The 24781-nt window shown below is 46.1% G+C and overlaps 1 protein-coding gene across 1 annotated transcript in view; it reads left to right on the top strand.

Moving 5' to 3' along the window:
• LAD1 (ladinin 1) overlaps positions 1-21253 on the top strand; it is a 43709-nt gene extending 22456 nt beyond the window's left edge. Inside the window, exons 3-9 of the mRNA XM_056844502.1 lie at positions 1626-2216; positions 2788-2917; positions 4520-4560; positions 15963-16035; positions 17482-17616; positions 20515-20604; positions 21176-21253. Coding sequence (XP_056700480.1) covers positions 1626-2216; positions 2788-2917; positions 4520-4560; positions 15963-16035; positions 17482-17616; positions 20515-20604; positions 21176-21241 — 1126 coding nt within the window. The 3' untranslated portion in view covers positions 21242-21253. The remainder of the gene's footprint in view (positions 1-1625; positions 2217-2787; positions 2918-4519; positions 4561-15962; positions 16036-17481; positions 17617-20514; positions 20605-21175) is intronic.
• The last annotated feature ends 3528 nt before the right edge of the window (positions 21254-24781 follow it).

The following is a 24781-nucleotide window of genomic DNA, read 5'->3' as shown; positions in this document are numbered from 1 at the left end:
ACCTTCCTTCCACAAGTTGATCTGAAGGCCTGAATGGAATCCATGCATATACAAATTGCTAGTTGGCAGCCAGTGTGGTGTAGTGCTGGACTAGGAAACTAATTCTAGTTCTCATTCAGCTGTTTTACACCTGAAGGCAGCACTGTGTATGCACAATGTGTGAATGCCAGAGTGAAGCACTGTTATCATGGCCTTGTACTTATGTACTTAAGTGCTTACATCATTTATTCTCTACTTTTCTCCCCAAATGGGGACCCAAAACAGCTCACAACATTCCCCTTTTCTCCATTTCATCCTCACAACAACTCCATGAGGTAGGCTAGGCTAAGAGTGTGTGGCTGGCCCAAGGTCACCTAGCAAGCTTCCATGACAGAGGAGGAATTCGAACCTGAGTCTCCCAGATCTTAGTCCAACACTTTAACCACTATACCACACCACTGTCTGTGAGTTTACACAATCAAATAACTTTGTACTGCATGTTGAATTCACCTGCTCCTGAAAATATGTGGGGATTGCCTGTTAGAAGGTCAGAAGATAGAGGATAAACAGCGTGTCCAGGCGTTTGAGGGAAGAGCTTTCATTTGGATGCAGCACAAGGAGTATTTTAGTTGTCCACGGACTTGCAAAGAAACACATCCTTGATTAGCTGCATTATTAAGTAGTGGAAACCGAGAAGTAGGAATCATCCATCTTCCATCCTTTCTTTTCTCTCATTGTTTCATAAATGAGATTCTCCTTTCATTCACCCCCTTCCTATGCACAGAGAGTTGTGAGTAAGAAGAGGGTGTGCGGAGCATAGACTGGGTGTGTGCTTAAAGCACATGAGATAATGGCCCAATTTTTATGGTCATCTAACTATTAATTATAATAGAAAGATCTATGGATTAATTAATTAATTGATTGATTTCATTTGATGTATATATATCCTACTTTCTAGCCAAACTGGTGCCCACGATCAGAATTGAAATTCATCTTAGCATACTACATAAGTAGTGGATCTGAGTGTGTATGGGAGAGGAGAGGTAGAGGGGATTTATTGCTTTGTCTTCCAGTTTCTTTTTTGCTTTATTTTGGAGTTGTTCTTGTCAACCTTGCCTAGCCAAACTATCCCTTCCATGTATTTTTAATTTTAAGCCAGTTGTATTTTTAATTTTAAGCCACTTTTCCATTTTTTTAAAAAAATACATAATGCAAGAAGCTTCACAAATGCACCAATTCTCTTGGGGTTGGGTAGAACACCAAGAAGCTGAGACAATCAGGAGCTATGGGTGAGAGTGCAGGGAATTGTCCCAGATGTCAATTCTCCATTCTCAGTCCTACCTCCCGGATGCTTGCTTGAAGCTTCTAGGTACTGGGCATGATGGTGTCCCCACCCATTGAAATGCCTTCCCTCTTAGAAATACACCCCCAGATTTCCAAAATATACCAGGACATTTGGATGCAAACTCTCCATTCCATCCTTGTAATCTTTCGTACCATGGTTTAGAAGTTCCATGCGTACATAGCATAATTCACATTCTGCACATTTTGTCAATAATGGATTTGTCTGCTATATCAAACTAACCTGTAGTGCCCCCCAGTGTTGCATCTAAGGTTACGATGCCTTCTTTTCTTTTTGGTTGTAGGTTCCGTAATTTCTCTGAGGTAAAGCCTTCAAAGTTGGGGAACTCCATAGTAGAGAACGAGAGGAAACTGGTAGACACACGAAATAAGCAGGACAATAGAAGGACGAGGTGGAAGGCAGAGAACTTAAATAATGTGAAACAAGATAAAAAGGAGATCGTGAATGCCAAGAAGTTGGAAGCTGATGAAGAGAAAGCAGAATCTCTCTCAGAACCAGTTCAGGAAAAGAAAGACCCAAAACCAGAAAAATGCAAGGACCTGGGTCAGCAGAAAAACCCTACAGAAGGAAAACCTCAAAACTTGCGTCGGATAAAGAGGGAGCCAATAGTGGAGAAACGTGAAAACTTGGAGCAGGAAGAGAAACCCCCCAAACTGACTAAGGATCAGCTACCAGAGGAGAAACAGAAGGCTCAGAATGCACATGAGTCCCAGAGGGCACCTCCGGTCCAAAACGAGGTGACAATGCAACAGCCTCAGCGAGCTGCTTGGGAACGGAAGAGCATCAGTCGACTTGAAGTGAAGATTAACTCAAGAGTAAGGAACAGCACAGAAGCATCTTCGCCTCCAGCTGCCTCTGTCCCACAGGTGATTAGGTCTTGATTCTTGTAGAGGAGAGAAATGGAAGCCACGGGGTGAGAAGTGATGGGCGTGAATGCCAATTGGAGGCGGTGTGGACTGATGGAGCTGTCATGACTCACGTCTGTTTTCGAAGCTGGCAGCTTTTCAAAAGGCAATCAGCAGGGACATTTGAGTTGGATTTAGCAAGGATGGCTGAGTGGCTCAGAGATGGTCTATGAAGGACTAGTCTCATCCAGTGTTAGTGGATATTGGATATTGATGCATGGGAATTATATTTAGCATTATCCTAAATTTTATTAGGTATTTGATTTGCCTTTCTGCAATTGGAGCCGGAATAGTTAAGTGGGATTTAATTAAACTCCAGGGAACATCACTAACATGGCTGTGATTGATTGCTTCATTAAATAAGCCTCCTAAATTATTCCTCAACTGGCTGGTTCCCCGTCTCCCGCAGAAATCAGTGCTGATCAGATTAGGCAGTCACTTGGATCTAGATATATCCAGTTTACCTGATTCTGTGCAGCTGTCACAGCCTCTTATGTCCCCCTTTCCTTGATTCATGCTTGTTTCCCAGGCCATGGAAAGAAGAAGTGTTCCTAAAATTGATGAAGCTGATGGTGAAGATGGATCCGAGGTCTCCTCTCCAGTTGCTCACCCTTTGGTTACCTACAGTAGCTCATTCAAACGAATCAGTCCAAGGACAATCTCTTTCCGGGTAAGCATGAAGGAGCAAGGTGTGGAATGATGCCTACCTTGAAAAGGAAAAGCCCTTCCTTGTTGGACAGAGATTCTCTCCACCTTGCATCACACCCGGTGCTTAATTCAGCCCATTTTAAACATCTTTCAAATTAGCTAACAGTCCATTTCAGGTGGGTGCAGAATTCCATTTCAGAATACCTTATACATGGGGCATTGTGATGCAGATTTCCCTATCCCTTCCCACCAGCAGTTTGCTGTAGCTCTGTATCATTCTGGCTCTTTTGATCCCTGGACATTTTTTTTTTTGGTTTTGCCAGAGTATTGTTTCTTTGTCTCATGCTTAAACTTGGGGATTACAACTGAGTATTTCCCCCCCTAATGGAAGCTGGCAGATTCTCATACTGCAATTGTGCTTGCAGTTGAGCAAAAGGATATGTAGCACAGGCTACGTTCAGCTGTATTGAAATGTTACTGAATAATATGATGTGGTGTGTTTTACAGATGAATGCACTGATGCCTCTCAACCTGGTGTGTATGTGTATGTATAGGTACACATATACACATAGGTTGGTTGACACATTTCTGAATGCTCAGATCTGGAGAACGCTTTGTTTGTACTATCATGTCTTTCATCCTAAATAATCCTTTTGCTCTTACAGTATTATAACACACTGCATCAGGAGTAAATAGTGGAAGCCATTATAAATAGTAAGAACTGGATCTCCAGCTGACTCTTGGAAGTTTTGTATCATTTATGAACTGTTTCACACAACTATTGTTTAAATGGTGAACACCATCCTTCATTTTTCAGGGTGCATTTTGTCATACTGGCCTTGTTTTAGTTTGTTTTCAGAATATATAGCTCACTAGGTCCTGGAAAACAGCCAAGAAGGAAGATGATCTATGATGCATGAGCAAATGTTATACCATAAAAGCATAAAGAAAAGCTCTGTTGGATCACAGCAGTAGTCCACATAGTCCAGCATGCTATTCACACAACAACCAACCATTTGCTGTGGAAGGAAAACAAACAGGGCACAGAGGCCAAGGCCTTCCCCAGATGTTGCCTCCTAGCCATGGTATTCAGAACGTAGAAGAACAAAATTCAAGTCCAGTAACACCTCAAAGACCAACAAGCTTTCCAGGGTATAAGCTTCCAAGAGTCAAAGCTCCTTTCATCAGATAAGAATATAGAGGTTCTGTTTAGTCAATAGGGCTAGTAGCCATTGATGGATCTAATGCTCCATGAATCTCTGTAATTCTCTTTTAAAGACATCTATGCTTGTGGCCATTGCTACATCTTCTGGCTGTGAATTCCACAATTACTCAATGAGTAAAGAATACTTCCTTTTGTCCATCCTGACCCTAGTACTCAGATCCTCTTCTGAAAAGTCAGCACATGCTCAGACGAGGGGGCCATGTGTAGGGAACTTCCTTCCCAGCCTGGTGGCTCCTATAGAAACTTCCCTTCTCATATTTTAGCCCATCTTGCTCATGTGGCTTAAAGAAACTACAAGATTCATCAGAGGTTTTAAAAGCTGCTTGGCCCTGAGGCAGACCAGGGTTCAGTCCCATTGTAAATCTTCCTTTCTGACATCTCAATTTCTTGTGTTTGTAGGTGGTCCCTCCAAAGGATAAGCAAGATACACTAAGCAGAAGGTCAGCAGATTTTAGTTAACTCTTGTTTTAAGTTTTTTCCACTTGCTTGGGATACTTATATCTGCTGGATTGTCTTTCTTATGGGCCTTGGACCCTCATACCTGCAAGAGCTCCTCTCTCCCTGTGCATTGGCATGATAGCTTCGCTCATCTGAGCAAGGTCTTCTGTAGGTGCCAAACAAATGGGCAAAATCAACAACTTCCCATACACATACCTTCTCTGTTGAGTAGGATTGCCAACTGCCAGGTAGTAGTAGGAGATCTCCTGCTAATACAACTGATCTCCAGCCAATAGAGATCAGATCACCTGGAGAAAAATGGCCGTTTTGGCAATTGAACTCTATGGCATTGAAGTCCCGCCCTCCTTAGGCTCTGCCCCAAAAATCTCCCGCCGGTGGCAAAGAGGGACCTGGCAACCCTACTGCTGAGGCCCCCACCTTACAGAATGGCTTGTCTGAATATGACAGGAAGGCTCCCACTCTCTTGGCTTTCTGCAAACTATGCAAAACTGAATTATTCAAGAGGGCTTTTCTACAAAGGCAATAGAGTTGCACTGTACTAAAGTTACTTGGATAAATCATTGGGGATTGTGGTCTTCATACTAATGCTTTGCTTCAGTTCTGTTTTTAGATTTCTGATTGGTTCTACTACCATAATCCTATTGCACTGGTTATTAGATGTCCCATCCTGTTGATTGTATTGACTAACTTTGTGTAATCCGCCTTGAGTCCAAGTGAGAAAGGCGGACTATAAATAAATATATAATACTGAGTGGCACTGTGCATATCAGGTTTAGTGACCTGAAAATAAACCCAAAGAAAGACATTTAGGCTTTTCCTGGGTTTATTTGGGGCTGAATATTGAAATAGAAAATAAAGCCAGATAGCCAATCACCAAATCAGCTGAATAGGTATCCAGCTTATTCTGCCTTCAGCTTTCCCAAGGCTTTTCTGTATCCGATTTTTTTTTTTTAGGAGCTTGGGGGGTGGGGGCATTTTTAGAGGTAGAGTTACCAAATTTTCAGGGTAGCTGCAAGGGACTCTCCTTGCATGAAGTTTGGGGCAGGGGGTTTGATTTAATGGGCCCCCAAAGGGTGTTGTGCTTTTCTGTGGAGAAGGGGGCAACCTCTAAAAATGCCCCCACGGGAGCTTCAAAAAAAATCCTATAAGCTAAAATGGACCCAATTTCCCCCCCAGGAAAACCTTAGGTATTTGGCTTATTTCAGGTTCTCCCCCCCCCCCCCCCGCCAAAATCGGGTCCAATAAATCCAAACCTGAAATTTACCAATTTTTCTTTTTGCACAGCCCTAATATTACTGAACATTAAAATATATTTTCTAAAGACTGTTGGGGTTCTATGTAGAGAAGACTCGAGTGGGAGAAGCTAGGATACTCTTTTGGTTCTAGAAATCCTTGGGTGAATTTTCTGCCACCAATAGTTGCTGCCTCTAGCAATACTGAAGTATGTGTGCAAATTGCTTGGTCAACAGCAAATGAAAGCATTGAATTGTTATTTTTTTTTCTTTGTAAGGGTGGTTAAAATTGTCTCAGCTTTCTGTGGTGGCTGTATTTGTGGAACTACCTGAAGAATTCTATTTCAGTTTCTGTCTCTCTGATACATTTCTATCCCACTTTCCTCCAAGCAGCTCAGGATCATATACATGGTTTTTCCTACCCCATTATTCACTCACAACAACTCTATGAGGTGGATTAGACTGAAAGAGAATGACTGGCCCAAGGTTGCTCAGCAAGTTTCAAGGCAGAACCTGGATCTCCCAGAGCCTAGTCCATTACTCTTAACCACTATATTTGCTGTAGTTTTAAGAAGCCAGTATGAATACCATGGGCCTTCTTCATAAGAACAAAAATCAGCCCTAGGTATTTAACAAGTATTAAACCTAGCCATACACTTAACTGGTTTTCTGACTGTTGTGTGAGATCAATATTCGGCCCACAATAAGATTAATGAAAAAATTACTTCAACATGTGCTGAAAAATTAGTCTGTCCACACAATATTTGGCATGCCAGGCCTTTCACTGTAGAGGGAGACCTATCCCTTAAACCTCCTATTCCCTGCTGATGCTCGACAGAGTGGCGGGGTGGGGGAAGGAAATGGGGGGGGGCAATTCGGTTTTGCACCAATACAGGATGTCTCCTGGCATGAAACCAGGAATGACATCGTTGTGTCACCTTGACACTCTAGGATTCACCCGAAACTCTATGATTTAACCACAGAGTTATTGGTGAATAAAAAAGTGGTACCTCAATGCAATGACATTACATTACTGATCCTTAGGGTTGCCAGCCTCCAGGTAATAGCTGGAGATCTCCTGCTGTTACAACTGATCTCCAGCCAATAGAGATCAGTTCACTTGGAGAAAATGGCCGCTTCGTCAATTGGACTCTATGGCATTGAAATCCCTCCCCTCCCCCAAACCCCACCCTCCTCAGGCTCAACCCCCGAAATCTCTCACCAGTAGCAAAGAGGGACCTGGCAACCCTACTGATCCTGCATTGAACAGGGTGTTGGGCTAGATGGCCTGTATGGCCCAACTCTATGATTCTATTATTCTACTTTTGGTTTGGTACCTGAAGAAGGGTTGCCAGCCTCCAGGTGGGACCTGGAGATCTCCCAGAATTCCAATGGATCTCCTACGGAATAAATTCTTCTGGAGAAAATGGCTGCTTTGGAGGGTGGATTCTATGGCATTATACCATTATCCCTCTCCTTCCCAAACCCTGCTCTCCCCAAGCTCCACCCCAAATATTCAGGAATTTCTCAACTCTCAGAATTGGCAACCCTAGCTGGAAGTGAGATTGTGCATGATGCCAAATCCCTTGTACCCACCCCCAAATTCTCCTGCCTACGGTACCAAGTAGAGCTGGGAACCTTATACAACATGCATGTAATTAAATTACCACTTTTCCATGTGGCTGGCTGTAATGTGCATATAATTGACAATATGATCCCTAACTTTTATTTATGTTATTCAGTCCTTATGCAGTTGCATTCCACACGGGGGCAGCCTTTGCCAGTTGCAGTTATGGTTGCCTATAGAGTACAGCGGCAACAGGGCTTCCACATGGCAGATCTGCCCACAGGCTCCTTGCCAAAACCCTGGTAGTAGCCACCACCACCACCCAGAACTTCCAGGACTTTTCCAGTTTTTTTTAAAAAAAGTCATCAATTGAATATTATTATATAACTTTAACACCATAATGATAACCTATGCAAGGTTCTCTGATATTAGCTGCTGGTTTTAAAAAGCCCCCTGGTGGTTGGGGAAGGAAATGGCTGCTGCAGGCCAGGAGCAAGGAAAATGGCTTCCTTGTAGGCAAGACCAGGAAAACCCAAACTTTCCATCCATTTGGTAGCCATCCAGGCTTTGTTACAATCTTTCCCAAAACTTTACAGCAAAACAGCCTTGGGAAAAGTTGGAGAAAAACCCAGGGAAACCACAGGGGGTGCACGACTGTGACATGATGCTTTGGGGAAGCAGGAAAAAACCCACTTCCCAACAGCGCCAAACCCAGGGTAAATAAACCATGTGAAAATAGCCATAGTTTTCTAAGACAGCAGCTCAAATTCTCATACTGGCCACCAGAGGCAGAATCTGTAATTAGTTACATCCCAAATATAACATCTTAGCAGCTGTACCTCTGGTGGATCTAGGAGTCACTTTACCATAGAGTTTCTAGCAATTCCTAGAGCTATCTATGTCACTTTTGTTTTTTTACAAGAAGTGATGTGATGCCGCAACCAGTGTCCCCCCGCCCCATATCCCAGTCTGCTGCAGGGACCATTGTGGGGGTTGTTAGACAATCACAACAGTAGTGCCAGCCTTCAAGCCTTGGTTTCTGTCAGTAAAAGGCAGGACGGAGGACCCTTTTAGGGTTTGTTTTGACCTTTGAGGGAGGGACTCATCAAGACCAGGCCTGACAGTAGCTGCTGGATGACTTGATACCACACGACTTTGCATGACTCATCCAGGACGGTCTGCTTGCTACTATTCAGCAGCAGCCACCTCATGAAAGCCAGCTTTGTGTAGCAGTTGGCATTTCAGACTAGGATCTGGGATACCCAGGTTGATCACCACTCTACTAGTATGGAGGCTCACTGGGTGACCTTAAGCCAATTACACATTCCCAGCCTAACCTACGTCACAGGGTTGTTATGAGGATAAAATGGAGGAGAGAGAATGATGTTACCTGCTTTGGGTCCCTTTTGTGGAGAAGGGCAGGGTATAAATGAAATAAATAAATAATAAATATAGCTGAGGATGGGGCGAGGCAGATAAAAGATGTGTTGGTGGGTGGGTATAGGGTTGCCAACTACCAGGTGGGAGCATGTCAGGCTGCTATCTCGGTTTCAGTATTGTTTCTGTGTCTGTACTGTACTGTCTAGCCTCAAGGTCGACCACACATACCAAGGCCTGGGAATGCTGCTCCTGGGAAAGTGTACTCTGTTTATGTGTGCTGATGCTGTGTAATCTCCCGCCATTTACTGCCTTATATTATCGTTCAGCTAGTGAGACTCTCATAGCTGCCATAGTTCCCTGTATGCACTGTATTGCCTTTTTGACCAGTAAAAGCCATCTGCTTGGATTCTATATGACTCTGTGGTGATTTCTGGTTCGAAGGGTCAGGAGCTTACATTATGGCAGCTATCTCTCACCTTCTTCATTGTACTACTAGTCAGGCTGGAGCCCAGGGGGGTTCGCCTGCCACTTGGATGGAAGCTGAGAGGCTCTCCGAGTGACCTACTACCCTGGATTCCTCTCGGAAGGATCCCACCCTGTTACAGGACATAGTCGCTGAACTCTTCAGGACTACCCTAGAGGTTTGCCGCTTGAGGGGACTGGTACAGGAACAGTGGCAATCTCTAAAAGGGATTCTCTGGATGTTGACGTCGGAGGATACTGATACTCGTTTAGATCTTCAAGACTTGGATCAATTACTGGACGATGCCCGGTTGGCAACTGAGGATTTACAAGTACTAACTGGACTTTTGGATAATCTTATTTCTCGAGAGACTCTTTCCTCTAGTTCTGCCATGGCAGGAGCCCCGCCAGAGGGTTTTTCCCTAATACCGGATGCGGCCAGCTGTCAGGCTGAAGCCAAGCGGGTCGCTATTCGCACCGCTCTTCTCCTTGTGGAATGTACAAAGGACACCCCGGTAACCACCTTGGCTCAAGCTTTGACCTCGACTTTTGGAGCCGATGCACCCGCACTGGCGGTTCGAATACAACCCTTGCTGGGCGGGGAACCCGACCCCATACTCACACTCCTGGAAACTGAACTTTTACCGCGCATTACGGCGGAGGCTGCCCTAAGACTTGAGAACGCCAAAGTTCTTGCGGATAAGGAAGCCGCCGAAGCGGCTAAGGTCGCAAAAGAGAGAGAAGCTGCTGAAGCAGCCAAGGCGGCAGCAGCAAGGGTTAGGGATCGGGCGAAAATGGATACGCGCCCCAAGGACACTGTACAAGGGCTATCAGGTCTGTCTTTTTCCCCGGCGTTTGTCCCGTCGCGCGCGACCCAACGCGCACGCCGTCTGGCTGACCGACGTCGAGACTCAGGAGAGTCTGAAGACGAGGATCTATATGGAGACAGCTCTCAATGGGCCACGAGCTTCCGGACCAGTAAACCTCATCTTACTGGTGGCCCAAGTGAGGATGTTCACCTCTTACGAGCCCAGAATGGGGAGCTCTCCGACCGTGTTGATCAAGTCCAAGAGCTAATGGAACGTATGCTTCAGGATAACAGGCAATTACAACAAACCCTGATAGCCCAGGCACAGCCCGTTCCGATACCAGGTCAGGGGGTGCCCATCCAGCCACCCCAGCCACCCGCTAATGTGCCTGCTCCACCCCTGCCTCCCGGAGCTCCCGTTGTTCCTCCGCCCGGACCACCCGTGCAACCGGGCCAGCCTGTGCCCGGCCCTTGGAAGCAACTCAAATTGAAGACTACGTACGACGGATCTCTCGAGACTCTGCCTTGTTTCTTGCATCAAGTGGACAGTTATATGCGAGAACAAGGACAGCTTTTCCCCACGGAGGATAGCCGGGTGCGTTATGTAGCTTCCCTTCTGACAGGTAAAGCAACTGACTGGATGGTCCTCCAGTTCGACACCCGCTCTCGTGCTATCCGTTCCCTCAACAACTTCATGACTGCTCTGAGAAGGAGGTTTGAGGACCCCTTCCTGGGGGAAAGAGCCAAAGCGGAACTCTTACAACTAAAACAAGGCTCTGCTACAGTTCGAGAATTTGCCGATGAATTTCAACGACTAGCAAGTAAAATTGTAGGTTGGCCCGAAACCACTCTAATTCACCATTTCAGGGAAGCCTTGCACCCTGATGTTCTGAACTGGTCATACATGCGGGGTGATCCCGATACCCTTGAAGACTGGATTCTATTGGCCGAGGAAGTGGAAAGCCGCCGACGCTTTATTTCTCTAGTCCGTCAAAAGCACAAGGAAAAAGGCACCCAAAAGCCCCAATCCAAGGCACCACCGCCCGTCCCACGAAATCCTCCACGTCCGCCCCAGGAACATGAAGCCCGATTTCAGAGAGGTGCCTGTCTTACTTGCGGAGAAATGGGCCATTTTGCAGCTGTTTGCCCGCACCGCCATGAATTATTTCGTCCCAGCACGATAACCCGAGCCAGAGGTCGTCCACCACGCAGAGGCACCGCGGCCACCCGCAGCGCAGCTCCGGGAAGACCCACACCCTCTGCACTCCATGCTGGAGACCTAGCCTCCCTGCCTACTACAAACGACCCCGCCGGGTCTCGGATTACAAGTGCCCCATTGGGGGACAACTTTCCCTCTTCGGATGAGGAAAATCCATGGAATTCTCCAGCCTTAAACCTGGAATCTCCCCTCGACTTGTCAAAAAACGGCTCCGGTCTGTGGTGAATGGAGCGTCTCCACAGACCTCTCCAGATCCTCCTGCTAAACCGAATGCTCCTACCAAAATCAAAGAAGTGGACTCCACCGTCTACGTGGATGCAGTTTTACAACACCTTAACGGTGGCCCCCAACTACCCGTCAAAGCACTCATCGACTCCGGTTGCTGTCGCACTCTCATAAGCGAAGCCACTTTTGCTGCACTCAGAGCCGAATCTGAGGCTTTACCCGCCCCTGTCCAATTTGCCCAAATGGACGGGAGCCATTTCCAGGGGGGTCCAGTTGATCACCGCACCATTGGGGTGGCAATGGGAATTGGCTCCCACTGGGAGCAAATAGACTTCACTATAGCCCCTATCCGTTTTGAAGTGGTCTTGGGTATTAACTGGATTAAAGGACATAGTCCCAGTATTAACTGGGAAACCAACACTATCTCCTTCGCTAGTCCCGTGTGCGACCAACACCGGCAAAACTTTGCGCTGTTATATCCGCCCGTCCCAGCATTAACCTCCGAGGTCCCAGCACCTCCAATCCTACCTAACGTATATCGGGACTTTGCGGATGTTTTCGACCTTAAAGAATGTGATGCCTTGCCCCCCCACCGGGTCTCGGACTGTGCAATTGAGGTGGTCAAGGACTGCACATTAACCAAAAGCAAGATTTACCCCATGAGCGCTTCCGAGCGCACTGTCCTCCGGGACTTCCTAGACAAAAACCTCGCCAGAGGGTTCATTCGTCCATCGAATGCCCCGAACTCGGCCCCTGCGTTTTTCGTCCGAAAGAAGGAGGGCGACCTTCGTCTGTGCATTGACTTCAGAAAACTCAATGCGGTCACCCAAACCAACGCCTATCCTATCCCATTAATTTCTGATATTTTGGGACAGTTACAGGAGGGCCGGGTATTCTCCAAGTTAGACTTGGTGGAAGCTTACTACCGAGTCCGCATCCGAGAAGGAGATGAACACCTCACTGCCTTCTCTAGCTGTTTTGGAATGTATGAATTCCTCGTGATGCCGTTTGGATTAAAAGGGGCCCCGGGGGTCTTCATGCAACTTATCAACGAAATCCTTCATGACTTACTGTATCGCGGGGTGGTGGTTTATTTGGATGACATTCTTATTTATTCGAAAACCATAGAAGAGCATGTAACTCTGGTCCGAGAAGTTCTGCAGCACCTGCGCAATCACCAACTCTTCGCAAAACTGGCTAAATGCGAGTTCCATCAAAACCAGCTCACATTTTTAGGATACATAATCTCCCACCAAGGTCTTCGCATGGACCCTGTCAAAGTCCAAGCCGTTCTCGATTGGACTCCCCCCACAAACCGCAAGCAAGTACAACAGTTTCTGGGGTTTGCGAACTTTTATCGAGGGTTCATCCCTAACTTCGCCCAAGTGGCCCTACCCATCACTGATCTCCTAAAAACCAAAGGAAAAGCAAACGCGTCGACCTTACCCTCTGCAAAAATCCTGTGGACTGAACAATGTCAAGCCGCGTTTGTGGCCCTCAAACGTCTCTTCACATCCGAACCCGTACTACAGCACCCAGACCCAAACCAAATGTTCATTGTGCAAGTCGATGCCTCCGATGTAGCTATGGGAGGGGCCCTCCTCCAGAAAGGTCCGGATGGTCTCCTTCACCCTTGCGCTTACTTTTCGAGAAAATTTGCGCACGCACAATTGAACTGGCCCATTTGGGAGAAAGAGGCAGCGGCCGTTCACCATGCACTGACTCTATGGAGACAATTCTTGGAGGGTTCCAAAATCCCCTTCGAGGTTTGGACCGATCACAAAAATCTAGCTGCCCTCACAGGGTCCCATAAACTGTCAGCGAAACAACAACGTTGGGCAGAATTCTTCGCTCAGTTTCGTTTCGTCCTAAAGCATGTTCCTGGAAAGCAAAACGTTCTCGCAGATGCCCTCTCCCGCTTGCCGCAATACCCGGTAAAACTCGAGAGGCCAACCGACTCTCTGTTCACCCCTACGCAAAGAGGAGCCCTTCCTGCACTAGCCGTGCAAACTCGATCTCAACAACAACACCCCAGATCCAGCTCTCCAACTCCTCCAACCCGATCGATTACCCAACCGCCTCCACAACAACAACGAACCAGCGATTCCACCCCTCCAACCCCACCGGCTGCCCTGCCGCCTGCAATCTCCGCACCACCGCACGTAAGCACTACCCCCATTGCAATTCCTAAAACCACTGTAGCGGGGGGGGGGTACCCGCCAAGGTTCCCATCTCCGAATCCTTTTTAAATACCCTTCGGGACCACTGCCTTTCAGAACGCTCTAATCACACCCTACCCCCTGAGGTAATAGAACAGGGGGGCTCTTGGTACAAAGACTCAAAATTATATGTACCCAAAGCACTCCGAAAAGACGTTTTACACTTAGCTCATGGAGCAAAAACAGCTGGACACTTTGGATTTCTAAAGACTCTCCACTTATTGCGCAGACAGTTTTGGTGGGGGGGAATGCGTTCCGATGTTGACTCTTTTATTCGCAGCTGTCCTGTTTGCGCCACAGTGAAAAGATCACAGGGCAAACCCCCGGGGCTACTGCAACCTCTGGAAACACCCAACAAACCCTGGGAAGTGATTGCTATGGACTTTATGACTGATCTCCCTCTCAGCGGGGGAAAAACTGTATTATGGGTTGTTACTGATTTGTTTTCCAAGCAAATCCATTTAGTTCCATGCGCAGGGATCCCCTCTGCTCAGAAACTGGCCCGCCTCTTCGTATCACATATCTTCAAATTACATTCGTTTCCGCGCAAAATAATCTGTGACCGCGGCAGTGGCTTTGTTTCCAAGTTTTGGAAAGCATTTCTCAAGTTGGTGGGGGTAGAACAAGGATTGTCTACTGCATACCATCCCCAAACAGATGGTCAAACTGAACGTGTCAATGCTGTACTTGAATGTTATTTACGCTGTTATGTTAACTACCACCAAGATAACTGGGTGGAACTATTACCTTTCGCAGAATATGCCTACAATAATGCTGTACATCAATCTACAGGTTTTAGCCCATTCTATGCTGTGTATGGACAGGATTTCGGTCCTGTTACTCCCAGAAATAATGTGGAGGGGGAGGGAGATCCTGACGTTGCTTCCTGGGCACACACCCTCCGTACCACCTGGCCTTGGCTCGTTAGCAATCTCGACCGAGCCAAGCGCAAATACAAAGCACAAGCCGATAAACATCGTTCCCCCGGGGGCGATCTGCGAGTGGGTAAAATGGTCTATCTTTCCACCAAAAATCTACGTTCCACCCGTCTGTGCCTTAAGCTCAATGCTAAATTCATTGGCCCATTCCCCATCACACGGATCATAAATCCTGTCACAGTGGAACTAGCTCTCCCCAAAGCCCTGAGGCGTGTACATCCCGTTTTCCACATTAGCCTCCTGAAGCCCCATTCTGCCTCTCCACAATGGCATCCTGATCCGCCTCCCGAACAGCCCATTATGGTGGGGGGGGGAGGAGCACTTCGAGGTCTCCAAAATCCTTGACTCTCGTGTTCACCATGGAAACCTACAGTATTTAGTCCGTTGGAAACACTTCCCCCCTGCCTACGACGAATGGGTTCGCACACGAGATGTCTCCGCCCCCAAACTCGTCGATGCCTTTCACACTGCCTACCCGGAAAGACCATCCCCCTTACAGACTGGGAGGGGGCCTTAAGGGGAGCAGGATGTCAGGCTGCTATCTCGGTTTCAGTATTGTTTCTGTGTCTGTACTGTACTGTCTAGCCTCAAGGTCGACCACACATACCAAGGCCTGGGAATGCTGCTCCTGGGAAAGTGTACTCTGTTTATGTGTGCTGATGCTGTGTAATCTCCCGCCATTTACTGCCTTATATTATCGTTCAGCTAGTGAGACTCTCATAGCTGCCATAGTTCCCTGTATGCACTGTATTGCCTTTTTGACCAGTAAAAGCCATCTGCTTGGATTCTATATGACTCTGTGGTGATTTCTGGTTCGAAGGGTCAGGAGCTTACAGAGCAGGAGATCTGGAATTACAACTGATCTCCAGACTACATAAATCACTTATTTATTTATTATTTACTTATTCAAAACTTTTATTGCACTTCTGGAGAAAATGGCTGCTTAGTAAGGTGGACTGCATGGCATTATATCCTACCATGGTGTCTCTCCTCCCTAAACCCCTCTCCCAGGCTCTACACTCAAATCTCCAGGTATTTCTGCACCTGGGGTTGGCAACCTTAGGTGGGTGGGAAGGAGAGAAGGAAGCACAGAAAGCTTACTAGGAGGAGGGAAAGAAGTAGTAGTGTGGGGAGAGGGATACAGGGGAAAGCGAGGAGCCCCCTTCAAGTCCTTGCAGTTTCCCCACTGCACAGGTTTCTTTATAACAGACTACAAGGCAGTTATCCAAACTGTAAGACTCCATTGGGTTTTCACTCAGGGTGCATGTGAACATTGTAATTACTTTGATGAAGTTTTGTTCTCATTTTCTCTTCTCTATTCCTGCTCCAATAGTGCAAGTATGAGGCTCCCAGCAAGTACAGCTAAATTTGGGGAGAAGCTGGAGAAATATACATGTGCTGTGCAGGTAAATGTGCAAGGTGGCTGGGCCATGGCCTTTTTGTACCATGCCTTCAGGTATATGATGCAGCTCTAAACAGAGCCAAGTGATTATTAAGATTTCAGTTACACATGCCGGAGAAGAGATGTTAGGATGCAAAAAGAGATTGGAATGCACTGCATGAGATAAGAGGACCAAGGATGATGATATTTTGGGGTGTTTATATTTGTTAAAAACTCCCTGCAACTAGGAAACCAGAACGTAAGCACAGAGACAGGGTTGGATCCAGTGGTAGCTTTCCATTAGGAGATTTTTTCTGAATCCCTCTGTCCACTAGGGTTGCCAGCCTCCAGGTGGGACCTGGGGATCCCCTGGAATTACAGCTTATCTCCAGACTACAGAGATCAGTACCTGGAGAAAATGGATGCTTTGGAGGGTGGATTCTAGAGTATTGTACAACAATAAGGTCCTTGTCCTCCCCAGGCTTTATCCCCAAATCTTCAGGAGCTTCCGAACCCTGGATCTGGCAGCCTTATGAAAAATGAAAGGATGTGCATTAGGGCTGTTGATTTGGTTTGGCTCGAACCGAAAAATAGCCGAATTTCCCCCGATTCGCCGGTTTTTCGGTTCGGATTGAACCAAACTCAAAAAAGGGGGGGAAACGGGGAGCCGAATTCGGCGAGTTCGGGGTGTTCCCGAATAAATTCAGCAAATTCGGGCCCTTTAAACAGATCTGCGCCTTCCAGGTGGAAGGCGCAGATCTGTTCACCCCCCCTCCTTCTTCAGGGAGCTTCCCTGAAGGCGCGCGCGGGGGGGCTTGGAATAGATTTGTGCCTCCTGGCCGGGAGGCACAAATCCATTTAAAGGAGTCCCGGGAAGAGGGGCTTTAAACCCCTCTGCCCCTCCGCGCCTTCACGGAGCTTCCCTGAAGGCGTGCGGGGGGCCCTTTAAACAGATCTGCGCCTTCCAGCTGGAAGGCACAGATCTGTTTAAAGAGTCCCCTGCGCGCCTTCAGGGAAGCCCCGTGAAGGCCCACGGGGGGGCTCTTTAAAGACCCCCGCCCCCTTCCCGACTCTTTGAAGTGGTGAGCGCTGCCTGGTCAGGCGGCGCCCAGCACTTCAAAGACCCGGCCGAATTTTTCCCCGAACTCTGGATCTCCCGCTGAATTTCGGGGATCCGAAGCGGGGGAGTTCGGACTTCGGCACGGCCCGAATTTAAAAGGGCCAAATTTTGCGGAAGCCGAACTTTACCGAATTTTTTTTTCAACAGCCCTAATGTGCATATAAAAAATTCAGCAATGGGGAAAAGGGAAAGAAGGTATTCGATTGCTACTGAAAGGAGTGGGTTACTAGCAACAGGAGACCAAACTTTTTTCAGGGAAAGGGATAGGGTATCAATTGGAAGAGGAAGTTCTCTGTCCTTTTGTTAATGCTGTGTGATTCCCCCCTTACCTGACTCTCCTCTTGTTCTTAGAGAGCAGGGTCAATTAAATTGCCTCCCTCTGCCCGGAAAAACTTCCAACCACCCTCAGAGGGGGTGGCCAGCAAGCGCAACATCTTTGAAGCCAATGTTGCTGTCCGGGCTGAACCAATCACTACTGTCCGGAAGGTAAGGCCTGAATATGGATAATTTTTATGTATGTATGTATTTAGGATATTTATATATACCCCTTACTTCCAACACAGCTAGGACCGAAAGCAAGTTAAATTGTGGAACTCCCTGCCCCAGGATGTGGTGATGGCTGCTAACTTGGAAGGCTTTAAGAGTAGGATAGCCAGCCTCCAGGTACTAGCTGGACATCTCTTGCTAGTACAACTGATTTCCAGCTGATAAGAGATCAGTTCATAGATAGTGGGTTGCATTTGGGCTGGATGAAGGTGGAAGGTCTGTGCCCACTGAGGTCCTCAGAGCAGTGCTTCTTTTAGGGCCTTTATTTAGGCAAGTGTGGTCCTCCTTGCTTTTTCTATAGCAGTGTCAGCTCTATGGAACCGTATGCTGCTGGTGAAAGTAGGCCCCACATACTCTGGTTTTTAGAAACTAGGTGAAGATATTATTTTTCAATGGGCCTCTTCAATTTAAGGCTTTTTTGGGGGGTTGGACTTTGGCCACTGGGCCGTCTGAAAATTCTGAAACTGGTGAACTGTTATGATTTTGTGGCATGTGTTCTTAAGTTTAACTATTCTGTGGTTTTAATCTCTTGCCTGTTTTTAACAGTAATAAAATAGCATATGCATTTTTAAAATAAGTATATTTTAAGCTGCTGGTGTCTTTCCAGTCCCTTCTGATAGCTTGGATAGGGAAGGGACTGTATAAAGGGATCAGCAGACTCTCAAAGGAGACTTTGGATAACCTTAAAGAGGAATGAGCTTGTATATTGAACAGGTGTGTATATTAGTTTGTTTACAGTATGGGATTAGCTTGTCCTTTCAGGGCAGAGGAGGAATATTTTGGGGCTGTCTCTAATTGGTCATGAGAGAGTCCTCCCCCTTTGCCTGCTTCATACTGTATTAGGGACTGGAGGCTTATTTAAATAGGTCTGGTTACAGTAGGACTGGTAAGGTCTTAACTATGGTGTTATGTTTAGTGTGGGCTGATGGTTAACAGCACATTCCTGAGAGGAATGCCTGCACCGGTCATAGGAGGCAGTGCGGCTGCGCTGCCTCCAAAGGAAGTTTCGGCCCTGCCGAAACCTCCCCGTGGCGTAAAAAATCAGTGCAACCCTTCGTAGGGTTGCATGGGAGATACGCCACCTAAAAAGGTGGCATATCTCTCAAAAATAAAATAGGGGCGTTCCCAGCCCAGCGCCAGAATGCCCCAGGAATGCCTCCTGGGACGCCGGCAAGGGCTTTTATGGCGGTGGGATGCTGGCGGAAGGCTCCGTCGGTGTCTCGGGGTGGCGCTGCCATGGCAGCGCTCAATTCCTGGGTTCGGGCCACTAATGCTGGCGGTAGTTGCTCGGATGCCGGTGTGGGGGGCCTGACTGCCGACACTGCGCCTTCCTGGCCTCTTAAGGGCTTTCGCCCTTCAGGCTCAGGAATGCACTGTAAGTTAGTTTAATTGGCAAGCACCCTGACATATCTTGGGATAGGGTAAGGTAACCAAAACCAGACATTTTGGGTTGCCCAGTCCAGGTGCTAGGGGAGGGAACTGTCTTGGTACTGGTTGTCAATGTCTGAACCTTCACACTGTCCAGTGTAGGGCAATGGTCTTGATGACCAGCATCCCTTGGTGCAACTTTGGTGTGCCAACAAGGACAGTGAGGAGCAACTTGGCTATTCCCCTGTGCTTGGAACCATGGTGGGATTTCCCATATGCTGGCAAATCCATTAAGCTTTTTCAAGCGTACTAAAGATTTTACCAGTTGCAATTCTGCTATTAAAATTAAATAAACAGTATGCCTCTGTGTGTATATATATGCTGCTTTGAGAGAGGGAGAGAAAGAAATTAGTAACTACCTGGGCTAAAGTAGACAAGACAAAGATCATATGTCTTGGTCTCTCTATAAAATGCAAATTACAGGCTTGTGCAGCATCAATTTGCCATGGAGCCATGCAGGGAAGGGAGAGGAGGGTTTTCCCTTCAACCTCCACTTGGTTTTGCTATTTGAAATGCTTCTCTGCTCACTATTAGAATTTTAAAGGAAAGGATACACGTCTTTAATAGGACAGCTGGGTTTTGTGTTCTTTCAAGGTGTTGGGCTTGAACAGGTACAGTCTTAGTGATTCTGGGGCCATGGGAAAAAGTCCAGGATGGAGCACCAGCATCACTGCCCTCTGCCACCTCCCAGGCCACCCTTACTGGAATAATTTTTGGCAGATTTTAGGGAGACAAGCTGCATAGTCTAAACTTGAATATGATATGATAAATATATAGGCTAAAGTTAAGGGTAGACCGTGAAGATGCATTCTCCAGTGCAGCAACTTGTCATGTTCCGAATCAAAGGAATGTTGCCTAGAAATTTTTCTCAGAGAGAAACAAGGGCTATAAATAAAGTAAAACAAACAAACAAACAACAGATTCACATCCTCTGCAATGAAGATGGAGCAAGCTAAGGTGACAGGTTCCACCTCCAACAGAGAGAGCTAATTAGGGTTGCCAACCTCCAGGTACTAGCTGGAGATCTCCTGCTGTTACAATTGATCTCCAGCCAATAGAGATCAATTCACCTGGAGAAAATGGCCGCATTGGCAGTTGGACTCCAGGGCATCCAAGTCCCTCCCCTCCCCAAACCCCGCCCTCCTCAGGCTCTGCCCCAAAAACCACCCGCCAGTGGCGAAGAGGGACCGGGCAACCCTCAGCTGAATAGATATCAGATTTTCCAAATTTTGGTGGAACCTTTTGCAAGAGACAAAAAGGGCTTTCTGCTTTGTTTGTTTGACTATATTGCAACCAGAAATTTTGTTTACTAAATGGTTTGTCATACTTGGAAACGCCAACATAGAATGTTATCCTGTTTTTTTCCTTTCAACTCTAAAATGGTATGCTCTCTATTCCTCTGTGGTTTAGGAGAGTTTGACAGTTCCAGGAGGAGTGTCATCTCGCATCAATCTGTGGATCAGCCGATCTCAGGAACCCAGCAAGGATGAAGGAATCAAGGTATGAGCAAGTATGCTGTCCAATCAAGTGCTCGTGACAGCTTAGAGGGGCCAAATGCTTGCACGTAGCTGCTCTAATCGCTTTCTGCTTGGCAGGAGCCATCACACCATGGGAGGTCTTTGTGATTTTGCTTATTTTACTCTGGAGCAAGAGATTCTTTTGGTAGGATTATCAAGGGCACCTGTTTTTAGGATGGATTAGTACAAAGCTGGTTCCCCTCCCTCTATTCTCTTCTGTCTACCATATCCATTCCTCCCCAAACAAACCCCATTCCTTCTCTAGCCTTCCACAGAAGGTGGGAGATTTTCAAGAGAGTCGCCACAGTTGTATCATTTTGGAATCTTCACAACTGCCATGGATCTATTCCTGTAATCAGGGTTATTTAGGATAATGTTAAAAGTCCATTCTAAATATACTTAAAGATGTGGATGGGCTGTCCAGATTTCACTGAAACCTCATGGATCTGCTCGAAACTGGTGTTCTTTTTCAAGTCCTTTCTATAGTTCAGGTCACAAAACACCAGCCAACAAACTGTCCATTGAAGGAGTGCCTTTGGTGTGTCTTTCTGCAGGATACTCGGAGACCTGAGAACACTGCACAGCAAAGTCAGCGGAGGAAAGGGTCCAGCAATTCTTGAAAGAAAGCCAGGGTAAGAGCAAAGGAAGGTTAATCGGGACATGAAATGACTTGACCAGTTCCTAATGAATGCCAAAATGCTTTAGTGAGAATGCAGATTCATTGCATAGAGATCAGGATGTGAGCAAGCAATTATGAGATTCCTTCCTCACATACCCAGTGTGATCCAATGTGGTGTAGTGGTGAGAGTGTCATATTAGGATCTGGGAGAACCAGGTTCAAATCCCCACTCATCCATGGGAGCTTGTTGGGTGACCTTGGGCCAGTCACACACTCTCAGCCTAACCTACCTCACAGGGTTATTGTGAGGATAAAATGGAAGGGAGGATAATTATGTAGGCCACCTTGGCTCCCCACTGGGGAGAAAGATGGGATATAAACAAAACAAGCAAGCAAATAAGTAAATAAAGAAATAATTCAGTCCATAATATTGTCGAAGGCTTTCACGGTCAGAGTTCATTGGTTCTTGTAGGTTATCCGGGCTGTGTAACCGTGGTCTTGGAATTTTCTTTCCTGACGTTTCGCCAGCAACTGTGGCAGGCATCTTCAGAGTAGTAACACTGAAGGACAGTGTCTCTCAGTGTCAAATTCCAAGACCACGGTTACACAGCCCGGATAACCTACAAGAACCAATTCAGTCCATGTTGACAAGCTGTTAGATGGACAAGAAATAAGATCAATATAGGCTGGGCACTTCGGAAGGCCATCTTATATACCCTTCCTATCTTTCCAGCCTGTTGATTTGGGGTAACCAGCTTAGATAAATTAGTCTGTAAACCAGCACTCAGTGGAAGGGATGTTACTTTCCCCATTGGAATATTTATTGGAAACACCTACTTTTCAGCATTACAATATATGTCAAAGTGATACTTATGCAGGTCCACAGCAAGGATAGGTTTTGAACATTGTACCTTCAGGTGCAAAGGTCATTCACGCCCCTCCCCCATGACAATTTTTGTACTAGCCCAGTGCTTCCTTGTGTCTTTCAGATGTAACCCTGCAAGCTGCTTTGGGAGAATGTTATCTCCATCTAAATCAGAGGCCTGGACCACTTGAAATTCCCCTGCTTCCCTTGGTTTTGGAATGTTCCCTTCCATAAGGCCTTTCATCCGGAAAAGAACGTCTACCAGCCAAACCTGCCTCCAGTGCCTTTTCACAGATGGGGTTTCTTGGTGCCTTTAAAACTCTTGCTTCTGGTTGGTGGATGGGAAAGCTGATACTTATGGTATAGAAACTATATTACCTGGCTTATTTCTTCCCAGTTGTGCATTTTCTAGCTCCCAAATACCAAAACTTTAAGTTCTATCAGGAACCCTGAAGATATGAAATATGTAGCATCTAATCATTGGATGGTACTTGTGCACCTGCCATGATGAATAACATAGCAGGGTCCGTGTGTATCTAGCTGCAGCTAGCTTTGTTCGCCTTCAATGATGTCATCACATGGCCACATCTGACTGGCTACATACCAGTGTTGGTGTTGCAAGGATGAAGAAGGCCAATTTGAAGGGACAAAATGACCACAGAGTTGCAACAATTTGGAAAGAGGTTCACATAGAGTGCTTGCCACCGCTGTCTGAATGTCTGGAGCAGGGAACTGTCTGCCTAAATGTGTGTTGCGGGGCTCCTGTCTGCTGCTCCCTCCATGAAAAAAAAATGACCAAAAAGGCCTTTCTAAAATCACTGAGGGCCGAGGGGCAGGATTTTTGTATGCAAGAAAACTGTTCCCCTTCCCCAAAAGTCCCCCTTTGGTCCCTTAGTCATAACTGAGACCCATTTCAATGGGACTTAGTCATGACTGTGGAGCTGTGTTGGGGCAGTAGGCTCTTCTGTTACTGCAGTTCATTGTAGTTTGAGCTGAAGACTTTGATTTTATTTGGCTACATTTATTTTATTTGGCTACCTTATTTTAGATTCAGTGGTTGAGGGGAAATTTGGCTCTCACTATATTTCATAATAAATATCACTTTGGTTCAAAAGGTTTCTGTTGTTGGCTGTTCTTCAATACTTCTGCTTTAAGTTGTTAAGAAAAGAAGAGCACCCCTGGTGGGTTAGATCAGGCTGTAAAGGTCAGATCAAAGGTTCATCCAGTCCAACTCCCTGCTTCCAACACTAGTCAGTCAAAAGCCTCCAGGAACTCCTGGAGCAGGCTGTAAAGGACAGTATAATTCCCGGAACATTCTGGTTCTATTTATCTATTATGGTTAATAGCCACTGATAGACTATGAAGTTGTCTAATCCAGGGAGGGCTTCTTAAACTTTTTCCACTCGCAACCCCTTTTCGCCCAAGAAATTTTGAAGCAACCCTGGGTATATAGGTATATAAAATAGGTATACAACTGATAATAAATCATAAAGAATCCTTTTACTGTTGCCACATTTTTCATGACCCCCACATTCATATGGGGTCGCGACCCACAGTTTAAGAAGCTTTGGTCTAATCCATCTAAATTAGAAAGATCAGTGAGAATAAAGTACATATACTTTTCAATGAGCAACCCTTATATTGCTAATATATGCAAAGGTGATCAATTTCTTCTGTGTGCAGATGCTGGTTTTCTTCTGCACATAATTTGCCTTGCTGTTTAGGTTTCTTATTTTCATGATAGCAGTGGATATCAGGCATTAGAACGTTTTCCTGCTTATTTTTAAGACTGTGCTTTCAAAGCTATGACTTCTTGTCCCAGGCTAACCTGATCTCATCAGAGCTTGGAAGCTAAGCAGGAGCAACCCTCTTAATGCTTTGCATGGGAGATGGCCATGGAAGTCCAGGGTGGCTATGCAGAGGCAGGCAATGGAAAACCACTTCTGTTTGTCTCTTGCCTTAAAAATCACAGGTTTGCCAGATGTTCACTGCAACTTGATAGCACTTGCCTCCACCACCATCCTTTCAAGACTGTTCTTATGCCTAACAGAATCTGATATGTAAATATATATATATATAGCCTAGACCCTAGAACAAAAGTATTTCTAACATTTTTTGTGCCACTGGGCTTCACTGTCAGTTCATACACACACTTTCCACAGGAAATGGTGGTCAGCCTGTGCAACCTGGAGCAAACTAGTTCTGCGAAGCCTTATAACTTATGTGAAGTCTGCATGAACAGATATTTTTCCTGCATCTATCATATGCCTGAATTCTAGGTGCCTTGAGTTTTAAATAAGGCAAAGTCAAAATTATCTTAGTATCTAAATAAGCTTTGCATCTTAAATGAATAGGCCCTCGGAGTTACAAGAGTCTACCAAGAAGTGGGAAGAAAAACATGAAGGAATGCATTTATCATAACAATATGAAATGAAATAAAACGGGTTATGTAAAATGTGTAGAATCCATATCACATTATTTAAAATACTTTTATCCCTCTTTCTAAAGCTTAAAGTGGTTAACAAAAGTTTTAGAACCATCATAAAACATTACAAACATTACAATCATAAAATGTCATGAATAACAATAACAATTTAAAATAGCAGTTTTAAATCTTAACCTGATAGAATGCAGCCAGCATCACTGAACATCTTCACAAAGGGCATGACGTAGGCC

Source organism: Euleptes europaea, chromosome 2 (genome assembly GCF_029931775.1).
Source record: "Euleptes europaea isolate rEulEur1 chromosome 2, rEulEur1.hap1, whole genome shotgun sequence".
NCBI lineage: Eukaryota > Metazoa > Chordata > Lepidosauria > Squamata > Sphaerodactylidae > Euleptes > Euleptes europaea.
This window is presented reverse-complemented; position numbering and strand designations above follow the sequence as displayed.